The sequence below is a fragment of the Hermetia illucens genome, chromosome 5 (assembly GCF_905115235.1).
Source record: "Hermetia illucens chromosome 5, iHerIll2.2.curated.20191125, whole genome shotgun sequence".
Taxonomy (NCBI): domain Eukaryota; kingdom Metazoa; phylum Arthropoda; class Insecta; order Diptera; family Stratiomyidae; genus Hermetia; species Hermetia illucens.
In genome coordinates, this window is record NC_051853.1 from 56,616,029 (window position 1) to 56,633,441 (window position 17,413).

Consider the following 17,413-nt stretch of genomic DNA (forward strand, 5'->3'; position numbering starts at 1 on the left):
TTGTGACTTTTTTCTAGAGCTTGGCAAACATGTGGACCAGGCATTAAGAATTAAAATATAATTTTCGCAAATATAAAGTGGTTCCATGTGTAAAGTTCAAGGCCAACTTCTATTTGATTTGAAATTTCGCGAAAAAAGTTCTGCTGCTGTTCTGAATTTATCATCAGCTTGGATAAATCTTAATGTTCAATCCGCCTATGATAGCGTAGCCAGGGTAAAACTGTACACGGCCATGAGAGAATTCGGTATCCCGACGAAATTAATAAGACTGACTAGGCTGACCCTGACCAATGTGCGAGGCCAGATAAAAGCAGCAGAATCACTCTCAAGACCATTCGACATCAACAACGGTCTACGACAAGGGGATGACCTATCATGTGTCCTCTTTAACCTGGCCCTCGAGAAAGTGATCCGTGATGCTGAGGTAAATGCAAGAAGTACGATCCTCTTCAAGTCCACCCAACTACTGGCCTATGCTGACGATATCGACATTGTGGGAAGAACCACCCGAGACATACAAACTGCATTCATCCAGACCGAGCAGGCGGTACTTGGCGCGAGATCTTGGGCTGCACATCAATGAAGATACGACAAAATATATGGTGGCAACGTCTGCAACTAACAACATCAAACCGCACGCACGAAGAAGAATAAAGATAGGAGAATACAACTTTGAGACCGTTGACAATTTCTCCTATCTAGGGTCGAAAATCACAACCGATAACAGCTACGATGATGAAATCCGCGCACGATTGTTGTCAGCCAACAGAGCCTATTTCAGCTTACAAAGACAGTTCCGCTCGAAACGTCTCACCATAGGGTCAAAGCTCTTACTGTATAAGACTATTATCTTGCCAGTCCTCATGTATTCCTCGGAAACTTGGGTTCTTAGCAAAAAAAATTGCGAACTCTTGGCCGCGTTCGAGAGAAGAATCCTCCTAAGAATTTTTGGTCCCTTATATGAGGATGGGTGATTCCGTAGCCTACATAACGACGAAATCTATTAGCGATATCATGACCGCCCGGTTGTGGATAAAATCCGGCTCAATAGGTTGCGGTGGGCGGGTCACTTAATCCGTATGGATGAGGATGATCCAGCCCGGAAAGTCTATAAGGGCAATATCTATGGCAGAAAAAGAACACGAGGCAGACCCTGCCTAAGATGGAGCGATGGCGTAGGTCAGGACGCCAGACAGCTTTTAGGGATATCGAATTGGTGAACCTCGGCAGAAAACCGGGATGTCTGGAGTTCCTTATTAAGGCAGACCTAGACCGGATACGTGGCGAAAATCTACTAACTTATACAGTTAAGGTCATTAAGACCATGACTCTTCATTACATGCTGTTGTCAGAGCCCACTTTGGTATAATATATATTATATCACCTTTAGAAAGCTTCCCTTGAACTTTGGGTATTTGTTCATGAAAAGCATTCTACTGCTCTATATTGGAAATCGTCATCATCTTTTTAACCTGAACAGGAATTTAGTACTGAATATCCTGTCAGGAAGCGGCTCCTAGGCCAAAACACCCGCCTTGCGGTAGTCGATATCAGTAGCCCGGCAAAAAATTTGCCTCTAATACTGCAAGGTGTGGGGAGTACAACGTATAAGGGACAGGAGTAGTCCGTAGAGTCCTAGTATTTCGCTAAATGACATTAGCAAGGAGGGTACACGCATTCATGAAACCAGTGATAACTTCGTATAGGTAATTCAAGGGGCAGAGGAATATTTTTGGTATGTCAGACTGTTCATTTTATTTTGATACAGACATACATGTTATTGTCGCACCGTTGAAGGTAGGAGAGTTTGGGGAGGGGGCTAGCTCCTCAGAATGCATTATGTCTCACATCGCATTGGTCCCCAATTCGAGAACTTTGCATTCAGAGAAAAATAAATTTAGCCCTGTTTTCCTTGTATCTGTCCCCCACTGATTACAATGGAAACTTAATTCGAAAATAAAAACTGTGAGAACTAAGAAGCCTACATTAAAAAAAAATAGAATTTCAGGTTCATTGACTTCAGATCTAACATTCATATACTATATGTATGCCAGTAATAGTAGCTAAATTTAAGGTTTATAGGAGTAAAAGCTACTAATTTATACTATATACTATGTATTTATATACATACGTATATGTGTATTCCTTAATATGCACATGGCAGTTTGGATTTTTGTAATTTTTCAAATTATCGAAATCCAAAAGGACTGTATGTTCTCAATTCACAAATCAAACAACAATTATTTTCAAATTATTTTTTATAAAAAATATTATTTACAAAAGCTTAATACTACCACAGATTAGCTTTCAATGTCACAAACTTAAGAACGCTTGTAAGCAGCTCCTGGTCCTTGAATGTATTCACGCTCCTCTTCTGGATGAGCGGCATTCCATTGCAAAGACCTGATAATGGCCTCTGGAATTGGTGGTGGGACTGGAAGATGAGCACCTTCTGGGTGGAAACCATTTTCATCAGCAGTGTAGGTAAGTTGAATTGGAATTCCTTCTGGGGAAGTGTAAGAGGAAGCACCAGCAGCTTTCACACTACCTACACCTTGTTCTTGAGCAGCAATGCCATTGCTGGTGTCGAATGACCATTGGTATGAACCATCGGGACTGATATCACTGGCAAAACTGCGGATTTCAGCTGCAGCTTCCGGGGTACCATGTTGGGCAGATGCTAATCCAATCACAACGGCGAGAACTACCTGCGGAAGACAAACAGAAAATGATATAAATCAATATTATCTGCATCTTCTATTTGCTAGTCACTTACGAATTTGAACATGTTGTCTGTTAAGTTGCTTGAAGGCGCTCAAACACTGAATTGATGCTACTATGAAAGTGATATAGATGGTACCGGTGACCATGCCTTTTATATCAAAAGGTTGAATATATTTCTTGCAGTTGGATACTGTTTATTGATCGGCCGGGTAGAGTGGCCGGTTTTTTTTTTGTTTGTTTGAAGATAAAATTTGGCAATACGCTCTATTTCGCGTTTATTGTTTATAATATATATCAGAGTTAATACAATTTTGGATTCATTACCGGATTTTGTCTTTTAGGCACACCACTACCATTACGTAATGATAATTCTATCTACAAAATATTTTTATTATTTATTTTTGAAGCTAATTTATGTGAATTTGATTTTGGTATAAGTATAGTTCTATTATAACATAATACAAATTAATTCTAATGTTTTCAGCCCTTGTGCGTTGTGGTTGTTCCGATTAACATTTGGATGTACAAACTTATAGTGTTAGTCAATTTGGAGATGTTTTATTTTTGGGGCATCACTGGGTCTCTTGAGGTAATCGGTTTGGAAAAGCGCCGGGTACGCAATGTTCTAATGTTCCGCAGATGGGCCACATGTATGGTAAATGCTACGAGGACCTTGAGGACCCTTCATTACATAGTTGAGCTAATTTTTGGTTCGAACCAACTCCTTCTATATTGCGAAAATTTTTCCTTGGTTTCCGAGTATATTTCCCGGTTGTTCAATCACAAGTTATATACACCTAGGTTTGTCTACATCATGGAGGTCGAAATCACTCAGAAACACTAGAGGGACTCATATTCCACTTTTTTTCCGATTAGGAATTGTATGCTTGCTTTCTTTATGAATCCGATGTTTTGCTTTCCTTTGAAAGTACTTTTTAATTTTTATTGTGATCTTGCCCTGCCAGTTGCCTTTACGTTCGCCTTTCTTCCACCATCGGCTTATTCAACGGTTGTTTGTAGAGGGTCTCTAGAAGAGTCCGCATGAGGCACGGTGGATGCTGTCATGAAGATCGGCAATCCAGGCAATTTCCGTTGTTGTGGCTGCAGCAGGAGTTTTGGCCATAAGTCGAGGTTAAATAAGAAGATTTGCTTTGATATCTGCGACGTAGCTTTTTCTTCTAGTAATCTGTACTTTGATTTTTCATTTTAGGATATCAAGCACGCTACTTGATATTTCGTTGTTAATTTCAAACTGCGAATGACGGTTGCAGGTTTTACATATTTTCTTATCTCCCTCTTGCCCCATACAGCTAAAAGATGGGTGAATTTTTTCACCGAATATAGCCATATGTAATAATAATACATTATTATATTTTGAACATTTACTGTGAATCCCCCTTAATTTTATCCTAGATCCGAGCAACAGTATAGATTTTATTATGAAACATCATATTGGAGAGGCCATCCTATTATTATTAATGAAGTTATATTGGGTAAAAGGTGCTCCTTTTCCGTCACTAAAATAAAATGTCAGTACCACATCAATTGAATATTGGGTATACTCAACGTACGTACACTACAAGTTATATATGTATAAATGGAACCATTGTATAGTGAAGTATTCGTATAAAAAAAATCGACTAAACGAAGAGTCGAGTTTCCGGTTTCCGAATATAACTGCATCTAACGTGGGGAATCTTCCCTGACTAGGACGTTCGATATGAGATCGTGCCTGCTAGTTTTGGTTCTTTCCGAGTATTTGATTTCTCCGGTATTTTCTATACTACTGGAACTAGGAACATAGGCTAGTTTTCACAATCTCGATTGAAAATTGTCACAATCGCGGCTGAATCCGCATTTTACCTAGCTTTAGCATAAGTGCCAAACCACTACCAAACCATAAGTTTAGGTGGTTGGTTGAAATGTACAAGAATCGGAGAGTTTCCAAAAATATATAAAATATAAAGAATGACAAAGGTTGCAAGCGGTTTTATTCTCTAACATCCTTGCCACGGAGGAGTGAAAGCAGCATATGAGCTCTGGGAAAGACGTGTAGAAACCATTAGCAATGCGGATGCCACAAGCGAAGTCTTAAAAATGAACTCATCATTCATTATCTGGAAGTGACACATGTATCAGTCAGATATCCACGGCGGTGAAGTGACGACATGTTAAAAAATATAGAACGATTCAGTTAGAACGAATAAGGGATCACATCATAATATAGTTGCAATAATGGTAAGAGCATCTTGCTACTGAAAGGTGCTGAAGAATATTGTGGACGAATAGGTTATATATATAATATCCCAAAATTGTTAGGAGGAGCGGAGAGCAAAGCTAGACATTCTACAAGTTTGGCTGAGGGTGGCAGAATACGGAGGATTAAATTGAAGCTTACTGTCGAATGTTACGCAAAGGTTCTTATAAAAGGAAATAACTGAAAGAGGCTGATTATCCGAGTAGAAATCAGATGTCGAGGAAAGAGATTTCAGGACAAAAATTAACCAAAAACATTTACTAACATTAAGCGCTGACTTATTCTGCCTATACTAGCGAGGTTTGATTGTAGGCGATTAAATTCTACAGCCGAATCAACAGTAGAAAATAGTCTGGATAGGGAAGGTAGGGGCGGGATAATAGGGAAGAAAGATCACTAATTAAGAAGTAGAATTGGATTGGACCAAGAATGGCGCCCTGGAGGGTTCTAGAGGAGAAAAAGAAATGAATTGAGGCGTAATTGTGGAGGAAGACCTTATTCACACTCCCACTTAAGCAAGACTTCAGCTAGGAGAGAACAAGTTTTTTAAAACCATATGAGCCGAGCTTCGTGAGGAGTAGGCTATGAGCAAGGAATTCAAAAGGTTTGGAGAAGTCAGTGTAAACTGTCCGTGTCATTCGTTCCATTCAGGGATAAAGTTGGTAAACTCTAATAAGTTAGTTACAGTAAAGCGTTCCCTTGGAAACGTATACTGCTCCTTCCTCCGAGTAATGGAAGTTAGTCGTTGACATACTTCTTCAGAATGTTAAACAGAGAGCAAAAGATTAATATGGGTTGGTAGTTTCCAGTCAATGAAGCGTGAACTTTTTTGTGGAAATGATACCTATCTCACTTCATTTTTCTAGAATTTAAATAATTAAATAAATTTCTATTAAAAATTAACGAAAAAAGAAGAGAAATGTGTTGTCTATATTTAAAAAATCATAAAACGCAGTATTATAAAGCCCAACAGGATCACAATAGCTTGATACTCATCATCATCATCATCGACGGCGCAACAACCGGTATCCGGTCTAGGCCTGCCTTAATAAGGAACTCCAGACATCCCGGTTTTGCGCCGAGGTCCACCAATTCGATATCCCTAAAAGCTGTCTGGCGTCCTGGCCCACGCCATCGCTCCATCTTAGGCAGGGTCTGCCTCGTCTTCTTTTCCTACCATAGATATTGCCCTTATAGACTTTCCGGGTGGGATCATCTTCATCCATACGGATTAAGTGACCCGCCCACCGTAACCTATTGAGCCGGATTTTATCCACAACCGTACGGTCATGGTATCGCTCATAGATTTCGTCATTGTGTAGGCTACGGAATCGTCCATCCTCATGTAGGGGGCCAAAAATTCTTCGGAGGATTCTTCTCTCGAACGCGGCCAAGAGTTCGCAATTTTTCTTGCTAAGAACCCAAGTTTCCGAGGAATACATGAGGACTGGCAAGATCATAGTCTTGTACAGTAAGAGCTTTGACCCTATGGTGAGACGTTTCGAGCGGAACAGTCTTTGTAAGCTGAAGTAGGCTCTGTTGGCTGACAACAACCGTGCGCGGATTTCCTCATCGTAGTTGTTATCGGTTGTGATTTTCGACCCTAGATAGGAGAAATTGTCAACGGTCTCAAAGTTGTACTCCCCTATCCTTATTCTTGTTCGTGCTTGTGTTTGACCAGTGCGGTTTGATGTTGTTGGTTGATTCGTCTTCGGTGCTGACGTTGCCACCATGTATTTTGTCTTGCCTTCATTGATGTGCAGCCCAAGATCTCGCGCCGCCTGCTCGATCTGGATGAAGGCAGTTTGAACGTCTCGGGTGGTTCTTCCCATGATGTCGATATGGTCAGCATAGGCCAGTAGTTGGGTGGACTTGAAGATGATCGTACCTCTTGCATTCACCTCAGCATCACGGATCACCTTCTCGAGGGCCAGGTTAAAGAGGACGCATGATAGCGCATCCCCTTGTCGTAGACCGTTGTTGATGTCGAATGGTCTTGAGAGTGATCCTGCAGCTTTTATCTGGCCCCGCACATTGGTCAGGGTCAGCCTAGTCAGTCTTATTAATTTCGTCGGGATACCGAATTCTCTCATGGCCGTGTACAGTTTTACCCTGGCTATGCTATCATAGGCGGCTTTAAAGTCGATGAACAGATGGTGCAACTGTTGTCCATATTCCAACAGTTTTTCCATCGCCTGCCGCAGAGAGAAAATCTGATCTGTTGCTGATTTGCCTGGAGTGAAGCCTCTTTGGTATGGGCCAATGATGTTCTGGGCGTATGGGGCTATCCGGCCTAGCAAGATAGTGGAGAATATCTTATAGATGGTACTCAGCAACGTGATACCTCTATAATTGCTGCACTGTGTGATATCTCCCTTTTTATGTATGAGACAGATTATGCCTCGCTGCCAATCGTCAGGCATTGATTCGCTGTCCCATACCTTGAGCACAAGTTGATGAACCACTTGGTGTAACTGGTCGCCTCCATATTTAACCAATTCGGCTGTAATTCCATCGGCTCCTGGCGACTTATGATTTTTTAGCCGATGAATTGCACGGACTGTTTCTCCTAAACTTGGTGGTGGCAGTATTTGTCCGTCGTCTTCAGTTGGCGGGACCTCCAACTCGCCGATGTTCTGGTTGTTCAGTAGCTCATCAAAGTACTCAACCCATCGCTCTAATATGCCCATTCTGTCGGAAATCAGATTTCCCTCTTTGTCTCGGCAGGATGAGCATCGAGGTGTATAAGGCTTCATCCTGCTGACTTGTTGGTAAAACTTCCGCGCCTGGTGCGGTTGCTCCCTGTACTTTTCTAGTTCACAGACTTGTTGGTTCTCCCAGGCTTCCTTTTTCCGTCTGTGAAGTCGCTTCTCCGCTCGACGGAGTTCGTGATAAGTCTCTGCGCGTGCCCGCGTTCTTTGAGAATGCAACATTACTCGGTATGCGGCATTCTTCCGTTCCGTTGCTAGCTTACATTCATCGTCAAACCAGCCGTTCCGACTCCTTTTGCGGCTGGGGCCAAGTATATTTGTGGCCGTATCCATGATAACGTTCTTCAGGTGGTTGTGAAGATCATTAGTTGATGCTTCATCTCCAGGTCCTCTATTGACTGCGGTTATTGCGGCATCCATTTCCCTCTTATAGGTGTCGCGGAGGGTTGTGTTGTGGATGGCTTCAGTGTTCACTCTCACCTGATTGTCAGAGGGGATTCTAGGTGGTATTGTTATTCGAGCTCGGAGCACCATGCCAACGAGATAGTGATCCGAGTCTATATTGGCCCCCCTATATGTTCTGACATTCATCAAGGCTGAGAGGTGGCGGCGTTCGATCAACACGTGGTCAATTTGGTTGAAAGTGGTCCCGTCTGGAGAGGCCCACGTATGTTTGTGGACAGCTTTCCGCGCAAACCAGGTACTTCCAACAACCATTTCGTGTGACCCTGCTAATTGAATAGTCCGCAGTCCGTTATCATTTGTTTTTTCGTGTAAGCTATGGGAGCCAACGTATCGCCTGAATACGGGCTCCTTCCCTACTTGGCTGTTGAAATCCCCAAGTATGATTTTGATATCATATCTGGGACAGGCTTCGAGGGCTCTTTCTACTGCCTCGTAGAAGGTATCCTTCTCCGACTCTGCAGTCTCCTCTGTAGGGGCGTGAACGTTTATGAGGCTTATATTTCTAAACTTGCCTCGCAAGCGCAGAGTGCATAGCCGTTCGCTTATACTTTCAAAGCCGATAACAGCAGGTTTCATTTTTTGGCTGACTAAGAAACCTACTCCGAGCACATGGTTTACTGGATGGCCGCTATAATATATGGTGTAGTGGCTCTTCTCCAGGAAACCGGTCCCTGTCCATCGCATCTCTTGCAACGCTGTTACATCAGCCCTATATTGGGACAGGGTATCGGCTAGCTGCTTATCAGCTTCATCTCTGTACAGGGAGCGCACGTTCCATGAGAAAATGCGCAAATCGTTGTTCCTTTGTCGTTGCCGGGTCCGTCGTTTTAATATCCGTCCTATCCGAGGCTCCTGTTGTGGCTTCGTAACGGTTGTTTTCCGTGTAGGATTGTCAGCCCTACCCAACCCCCAACCTGGAGGACCAGTTGGTACAATTTGTCCCGTTTTTAGGCGCGGGAGACTCGCCTTCATCCTTCTCCGTCTGCAGCTTTTCGTTAAGAAAGAGCTCCCAGCGGTCACCACGTGGAGGTGGAGATAGGGTTTGGTAGTAGAGCTGTTGGTGTTGGTTCAGCAGGCATTTCCCAGGTTTTATGCTCCATCGTGGGTACCAATCCACGTTTCGCCCCGGGACCTATACTACCCTTTGACCATAGCTTGATACTGGCGTTGATAAATTCGACTATGACGGGGCTCAGAAGAGGAATGGAATATGCAAAGAGTGAAATAGTATCGTATTTATCGGAAGAGGGATGGGAAAGCGGAGTAAATGTAAAAGCAGATGATTAATAATTGCGGATAAGCTCACATGTGCAATTAGGGGAGAATAAGTTGTAAACGTCTAATCTTATGTTGGCAACGGGCGGAGCTGTTGAAGAGGGGGAAATTCAGACATCAGACTAGAAAGGCCTCAATTACTGTTACTCGAGAGGGACTTAGATAAACGTTGAGAAGCCCCGAAATGTCGACTACTTGCCGCAATAACCGCAGCTAACAGATGTCCTGGAGATGAAGCATCAACAAATGATCTTCACAACAACCTGAAGAACGCCGCAGCCGCAAGAAAAATTGTGACCGGCTGGTTTGACGATCAATGTAAGCTAGCAAAGGAACGGAAGAATGCTGCATACCGAGTAATGTAGCATTCTCAAAGAACGCGGGCACACGCAGAGACTTATCACGAACTCCGACGAGCTCGATGGTCATCCTGCCGAGACAAAGAGGGAAATCTGATTTGCAACCGAAAGAGCATATTGGAGCGATGGTTTGAGTATTTTGATGCCAACAAAAGAAGACGACAAATACAGTCCGTGCAATCTACCTTCTTAAAAACCATAAGTCGCCAGGAGCCGATAGATAGAATTGGTTAAATATGGAAGCGACCAACTACATCAAGCGGTTCATCAACTGATATTCAAGGTGTGGGATAACGAATCAATGCCTGACGACTGGAAAGAGGCATTGCCTGTCCAATACAGAAAAACGGAGATATCACACAGTGCAGCAATTATCGAGGTATCACGTTGCTGACTACCATCTATAGGATATTCTCCGCTATCTTGCTAGGCCGGATAACCCCATATTTACAAAACATCATTAGCCCATACCAAAGAAGCTGCACTGCAGGCAAATCAGCAACAGATCAGATTTTCTCTCTACGGCAAGTGATGGAAAAAGTGTTGGAATATGGATATCAGTTGCACCATTTCTTCATCGAGTTTAAAGCCACCTATGACAGCACAGCCAGAGTAAAACTGTACACGGCCATGAGAGAATTCGGTATATCGACGAAATTAATAAGACTGACTAGGCTGACTCTGACCAATGTACGAGGCCAGATAAAAGCAGCAGGATCACCCTCGAGACCATTTAACTTCAACACCATGCGGGGTCTTTAACCTGGCCCGGAAGAAAGTGATTCACGATGTCGATGTAAATGCGAGCAGCACCATTCTATTCAAATCCACCCAACTAGTGGCCTATGCTGACGATATCGACATCATGGGAAGAACCACCCGAGACGTACAAAATGCCTTCATCCAGATCGAACAGGCGACGCGAAATCTTGGGCTGCACATCATTGAAAGGAAAACAAAATATATGGTGGCCGTGTCAGCACCAAAAACCAATCAACCAACAACATCAAACCGCACTGGTCAAACGGGAAGAATAAAGATAGGAGACTACAACTTTGAGACCGTTGATAATTACTCCTATTTAGGGTCGAAAATCATAATCGATAACAGCCACGATGATGAAATCCGCGCACGGTTGTTGTCAGCCAACGGAACCTATTTCAGCTTACAAAAACTGTTCCGCTCGAAACGTTTCACCAAGGGGTCAAAGCTCTTACTGTACAAGACAATGATCTTGTCAGTCCTCATATATTCCTCGGAAACTTGGGTTCTTAGCAAGAAGAATTGCGAACTCTTGGCCGCGTTCGAGAGAAGAATCCTCCGTAGAATTTCTGGTCCCTTACATGAGAATGAACGATTCCGTAGCTCACATAACGACGAAATCTATGAGCGATATCATGACCGTCCGGTTGTGGATAAAATATTTGCGGTGAGCGGATCACTTAATCCGTATGGATGAGGATGACGCAGCCCGGAAAGTCTATAAGGGCAATACCTATGGTAGAAAAAGGAGATGAGGCAGAACCTGCCTGAGATGGAGCGATGGCATAGGTAAGGACGCCAGAGAGCTTTTAGGGATATCGAATTGGTGGACCTTGTGGACCTTCTTTAAAGGATTCTTCTCTCGATCGCGGCCAAGGGTTCCCAATTTTTCTTACTAACAACCTAGGTCTCCGAAGAATACATGAGGACTGCCAAGATCATCTTGAACAGTAAGAGCTTTGACCATATAGTGAGACGTTTCGAGGGAAACAGATAGCTGAAATAGGCTCTATTGGCTGGCCAACAACCGTGAACGGATTTCATCCTCCTAGCTGCTAGTGGTTCTGGTTATCGGCCCTAGATAGGAGAAAAAGTCTTAAAGTTATATTTCCCTATTTTTATTGTTCTCATTTTACCAGTTCTCTTGGTTCTTTGGTTATTGGTGCTTACGTTGCCACCATGTTATTCATCGGAATGAAGGCCGCTTGTAGGTCAGTAGTTGGGTTGGCTTAAAGAAAATGTTCCCACTTGCACTATTTTTCGAGCTAAAGAGGATGCATGGTCGGGTATCTCCTTGAGTTAGACCGTTGTTGATGCTGAATGGTCTTGAGAGTGATCCTGCTGTTTTTATCTAACCTCGCACATTGGTCAGGGCCAGCCGAGTCAGTCTTATTAATTCCTTCGGGATACCGAATTCTCTAATGGCCTTGTACAGTGTAACTTTCGCTGTGAAAAAATCTTACCTTGGCAGAGGAAAAACTTTGATGTGTTCCTAATTTGTCTAGGTGAAGCCTCTTTGGTATGGGCTGATGTTCTGGGCGTTTGGGGCTGTTCGCCTAGTGAGATATTGGAGAATATCTTATAGATGGTACTTAGCAACGTGATACCTCTGTAATTGTTGCACTGCGCCAGATAATGCTCCGTTGTCAGTCATCGGGCGTTGAGTCGCTGTCCTACGCATTCAGCAACAGTTGATGAATCGCTTGATGTAGTTTGTCATTTTCATATTAAACCAGTTCCGCCGTGGTATCTAGCGACTTGTGATTCTTAGGCCAATGAATTGCACGGACCATTTCCTTCATACTTGGTAGTGGCAACTTTTGTCCGTCGTCTTCAGTAGGCGGGATCTCCATCTCGGCGATATTTATGTTTGTCAATGCACTCAGCTCATAGATCCAATATGCCCATATGGTCGGGAATCAGATTTCCCTCTTTGTCTCCACAGGATAAGTATCTAAGTGCATCAACTTTCAGCTTGCTGACGTGTTGGTATAAAAACTGTCGCGAATGGGGCGGTTGTTCCCTTAATTTTGCGAGTTTGTTCTCCCAGGCTTTCTTTTTCTGTTTGTAAAGCCGCTTCTGCGTTCGTCGAAGCTCGTGATAGGTCTTTGCTCGTACTCACGTTCTTTGAGAGTGCAGTATGATCCGGTATCCAGCATTCTTCCAGCTTAGATTCTTCTTCGAACCAGTCGTTCCGACTTGTTTCGCGCCTGTGGGCGCATCAATGATAAAGTTTTTAAGATGGTGGAGATCAGTTGTCGATGATTCATCTTCAAAACCTTAGTTAGGTGCACACCGAAGGGTACTTAATCAATTAAAAGAAACAATTATGCAGGCGATAAAACTCAAAAAAAAAAATCCAGTCTAGTCAAAATAGATAGAGGACGTTTTGGAATAAATGCATTGAGGGGTAATAGTGCCTTTTGGGAAGAAATTGATTTTTCAGTCTTTTACTTTTTGAAACTATGCAGGAAGAAAATGCTTGATAAGAATATAAAAATCTTCAAAATGTTCAATATATTTACTCATGCGTCGTAAACAACTACCTATAACTCGTAAGAAATTGTGATTTATTTTATACATACAACACATTACATGAAAAAAAGATACCAACAACAAATAATTCGTAAAGATATTTTAAGTGACCTTAACCAATAGAAAATTTGAGCAAATATTAAAATGCAATCTGACGGCCTCTCGCGTCATAGTTTAAATTTCCCACGAAGAGTTTTTTCAAGAATTAATTAGCATTAAATCAGACGCTCAACTCACCTGTTCCCATTGAAAATGTCAATAGTAAATAGTGCGAAATGGAGCCTATTGCCAAATTTCCTCTTCGAACAAAAAAAAAACCGGCCACTCTACCCGGCCGGTCATTAAACAGTGTCAAACTGCAAGAAAGCTATTGAAACTTTAGTTATAAAAGACATGGTCACTGGTACCATCAACATCACTTCCATAGGAGCATCAATTCAGTGTTTGTGGGCATTCAAGCAACTTTAGACTCAACATGTTCAAATTCGTACGTGACTAGCAAATACAAAATTTCTTTTTGTTTGGAAAAGTTAATAATGTAATTAATTCGTTTTCTGGTTCTCTTCTTTAGGTAGTACTTGCCGTAGTGATTGGATTAGCATCTGCCCAACATGGTACCCCCGAAGCTGCAGCTGAAATCCGCAGTTTTGCCAGTGATATTAGTCCTGATGGTTCATACCAATGGTCCTTCGACACCACTAATGGCATCGCCGCTCAAGAACAAGGTGTAGGTAGCGTGAAGGCTGCTGGTGCTTCATCCTACACTTCCCCAGAAGGAGTTCCAATTCAACTTACCTACACTGCTGATGAAAATGGTTTCCACCCAGAAGGTGCCCATCTTCCAGTCCCACCACCAATCCCAGAGGCCATTATCAGGTCTTTGGAATGGAATGCCGCTCATCCAGAAGAGGAACGTGAATACATTCAAGGACCAGGAGCTGCCTACAAACGTTCTTAAGTTTGTGATACTGAAAGCTAATCTGTGGTAGTGTTAAGCTTTTGTAAATAATATTTTTTATAAAAAGTAATTTGTTGCTTGCTTTGTGAGTTGAAAACGTACTGGTCCTTAGGGTTTCGATAAGATCTTATTCACAAAGTCTACACGGTTATCTACATAAAATGAAATCTACTTAATGCTTAGCTCAAAGGAATAATCTAATTACGCCTATCCATGTACGAAGATGTGCTTTCATGACTACTGAATGATGCTAAAAGACATGGTCTTGAAATCAAATATGGCCTTAGTTGAAGCTAATGTACTTGATATACTTAGAATACATCAAGTCGAATGCTGGTCCTGATGACCATTTTGCAAGTTTGCTGGAGATAGTGTGAAACGTTCAGCCGTTATAAATTGAAACAGAATTTACTTTGGGCAAGTGTTGAATCCAAGTCATCTGCAAAGGGGATCCAAATCCTACTTTGATATAGCATTAGTGGCCTCCATGTTCATGCTAAGATTGTGACTTCTTCAAGAATTGTTGAATTCTGGGAGGATTTCATGCTGGAGGGGGTGAAAGATACTCTGCAGCTCGAATTCCTGCGACGTGTGAAGCCAGTGCCCAAATTTCATATCTCGGGAAAGAATAGAAAAGGTGTACTGAATGTAATCGCTATTCCTTTACTGACATATGCATTCAGAATATTACCGTGGACGAAGACTCATCTGGAAAATGTTCAGGAGCAAATACGAACGGGTCACCATAATTTGGCCAAGGAGCCTATGGCCTTGCCTTGTGATTGATGTTATTATGCAACATCATCGTCCTACTTTTACTGCAAGTAGTCGGGAAGTTATTATACTTCTACATGGCAGCTTGTAAAGCAGATTGCGGGCTGAATCCAATTATCTTCAATTTTCTGAGTAAAGTGAAGTCAGAACTGAAACGCAATAATGAATGGAAGTCAAAGGTAATGTCCGATAAATGCATGAATTGTCACTGGCCGTTGGTCGTTAAACTCCTTTTGTTGGCTGTGTGCTTGGTACCTCTCTGCTAAGATGGAGGAATTCATGTGCGCTATTGGCAATAGTATGAAAAAGACCGAAGTAGAATGTATGGTTCTGTGGAAACGGTGCAATTTACGGACAGGCTTGATAATATTTGCATGGAAACAGGCACTTCACCAAAATGAACCACAGACAGTATTCGATAGTTCTGCCTACACATGTGCTGGGGCCTGCAAGTTTCAATTTATCGACATATTTCATACAATTAGTTTGATGCTCTGTTAACTGACAAAACAAGTCGATCTAACAATTCATGAGAACCCTATAATTCTTCTCTACTTTTCTACGCCAAATCCTCTTGAGGCGACTGACTCGTCGGTCATCTTGGGAGGGCGGATTTCACTATATGGCGTAGCTAGCAATGGAATTGTCACCACTCCTCAATGCGTGATTTGTCTATTGCCAATTTCGCCTTCTGATCATATTGTCTAAGGGTAACTGGCCTCTGCGTCGACTAAGTTCTGCTTTGTAATAGTTTGTAATAGTATCAGGCCAAGGTATCCCGATGCGATGTCGCAGACAAGTGTTCAGGAAGACTTGGAGCCTTAACCAGTAGAAAACTTGAACAGTCGTCACTTTACATGTACTACTTCCACATATCAATGCAGAAAAAATATTGGCACAGAGCAGTCTCAACTCGACTTTGCTGATCGGATTACAGTATTTTCTAATGTACCAAGCGACATCCAATTGAGTGCAATCGTCGCCTATTAACGAAGATAGGAACAGTGCGATATTTCATCAGAGCCAGAGCCTCGGTCTCTATTTGCCTGTTTCCAAATCCAGACTCATTTGGCCAATGTCCATGATGCGGTGCATTGGCCATTGTACTGCTCCACGTCCTCTGGGCAAAGCAACGTGAAGAACCTCAGTGATAACCAGAAGAAATAATATCGGCGATACCATGAAACCCTAATAGACTCCATTTTCGATCTCAAATTCCTCTGAAACTTTACCTCTGATAGTAGCTTTTATCTAAGTATAATCTTGGGTTGTTTTTTAGGTTAAATTATTTAAAATAATCAAGACCTGTCTTTCTTTGTGGGTAGTAATATTTATTAACCTTGCAAATGCCGATATTTCGGGAACCACATGTTACCTTCATCAGTGCTACAAGTCCACAATGTCTTGCGAAGAGCGCACCAAACACTGCCGGTTCAAACGGCGTGAAGCCTTCTCAAAATCGATCAAGCGCAGGTAAATCGAAAATCTAAATACCCCCAACTCTTGGAAAATGATCCGGAGGAAGTCGATGTGAATGTGCATCCTCCCGCAGGGATATCGCCCTACCATCTGTTAATCGGGCTTTTGAAGTGTTTCTTGATACATTTCAGGATTATCAGGATCATAGCTAATCTTTGAGACTGCAGCTAACACGCAGGCACCCCTCGAATTGTCACACTCAAGGTTTGCGACCACATGTAAGTTATTTCTTTATGCGGCGTACACTTCTGAAATCATTGCGTTTGAATATTCTGCTTCCCTGAACCGCGCAATAACTAATTCCCTTTTATCACGCACACAGTAAGTTAAACTTCCCGAGATTTCGCCCAATATCGCATCACGCTTGCCAGCACTCGCAGCAGTCAATAGAATATTCAGACCTTGGGAAGCCCCTGCGGTACGTGGCCGACGAAAAGAGTATTTTTGATGTCTCCCCAATGTTTATCGATATTCTCCCACAATCAAGTCGTCGCGGCTTTCCAATCCTGCGAGAAGTGACCGACGTAACAGGCAAGTGATCCCTTTCGAAGCCGATGTCAGGGTCTGTCTTGTTACGCACATCCAGAAGACAACTGATGAATTTACTGTTGATCGCGAAATGATCAATCTATTCGGCTGAAACCGGACTGACTTTATGACATGCGGATACGCTGGTATTGGCAATAGTGGTCTCGGAAGGTCGATGACTTGTACCGTAAATAGTGAAAAACACTTTTAACGCTGATGTTCGTAGTACAGCTGACTGAGACGTCAGTCTATTCATAATGATGGGACGTCCCCTTAAACTCAATGTAGAACAATGTTATTCACTTCATATGACAGACAGACAGGCAGACGGCCGGACAGATGGACATATTAGTTTTACATAAAAAAAAATGGGTGGAACATTCAACCACTAACTAGGGAAATTATGAGAAGGTTTCTAATTGCACATTGTCCAAGCCCAGAGCTTGGAATGGGCTGAATTCGTTATCACGGACGGTGAGGGGGAAAAGAACCGAGAATTTCTATGAAGGCTGCCTGAGTCCTCGGAATAACCGCCACATAGGGCTGTTTTTTCGGTCGCCTCATTCGCTGATGACACTTCCACCAA

The 17,413-nt window shown here is 42.6% G+C and overlaps 2 protein-coding genes across 2 annotated transcripts; one reads left to right on the forward strand and one right to left on the reverse strand.

Moving 5' to 3' along the window:
- Nucleotides 1–2,240: 2,240 nt before the first annotated feature.
- LOC119657274 (endocuticle structural glycoprotein SgAbd-1-like) lies at nucleotides 2,241–2,934 on the reverse strand. The gene is made up of 2 exons (XM_038064113.1): nucleotides 2,777–2,934; nucleotides 2,241–2,708 (listed from the first exon to the last, which is right to left on the reverse strand). The coding sequence occupies exons 1-2, from the start codon at nucleotides 2,786–2,788 to the stop codon at nucleotides 2,322–2,324; spliced, it is 399 nt and encodes a 132-aa protein (XP_037920041.1). The 5' UTR covers nucleotides 2,789–2,934; the 3' UTR covers nucleotides 2,241–2,321.
- A 10,487-nt stretch (nucleotides 2,935–13,421) lies between these two features.
- LOC119657222 (endocuticle structural glycoprotein SgAbd-1-like) lies at nucleotides 13,422–14,116 on the forward strand. Its single transcript, XM_038064033.1, has 2 exons — nucleotides 13,422–13,575; nucleotides 13,660–14,116. The coding sequence occupies exons 1-2, from the start codon at nucleotides 13,564–13,566 to the stop codon at nucleotides 14,044–14,046; spliced, it is 399 nt and encodes a 132-aa protein (XP_037919961.1). The 5' UTR covers nucleotides 13,422–13,563; the 3' UTR covers nucleotides 14,047–14,116.
- Nucleotides 14,117–17,413: the final 3,297 nt, after the last annotated feature.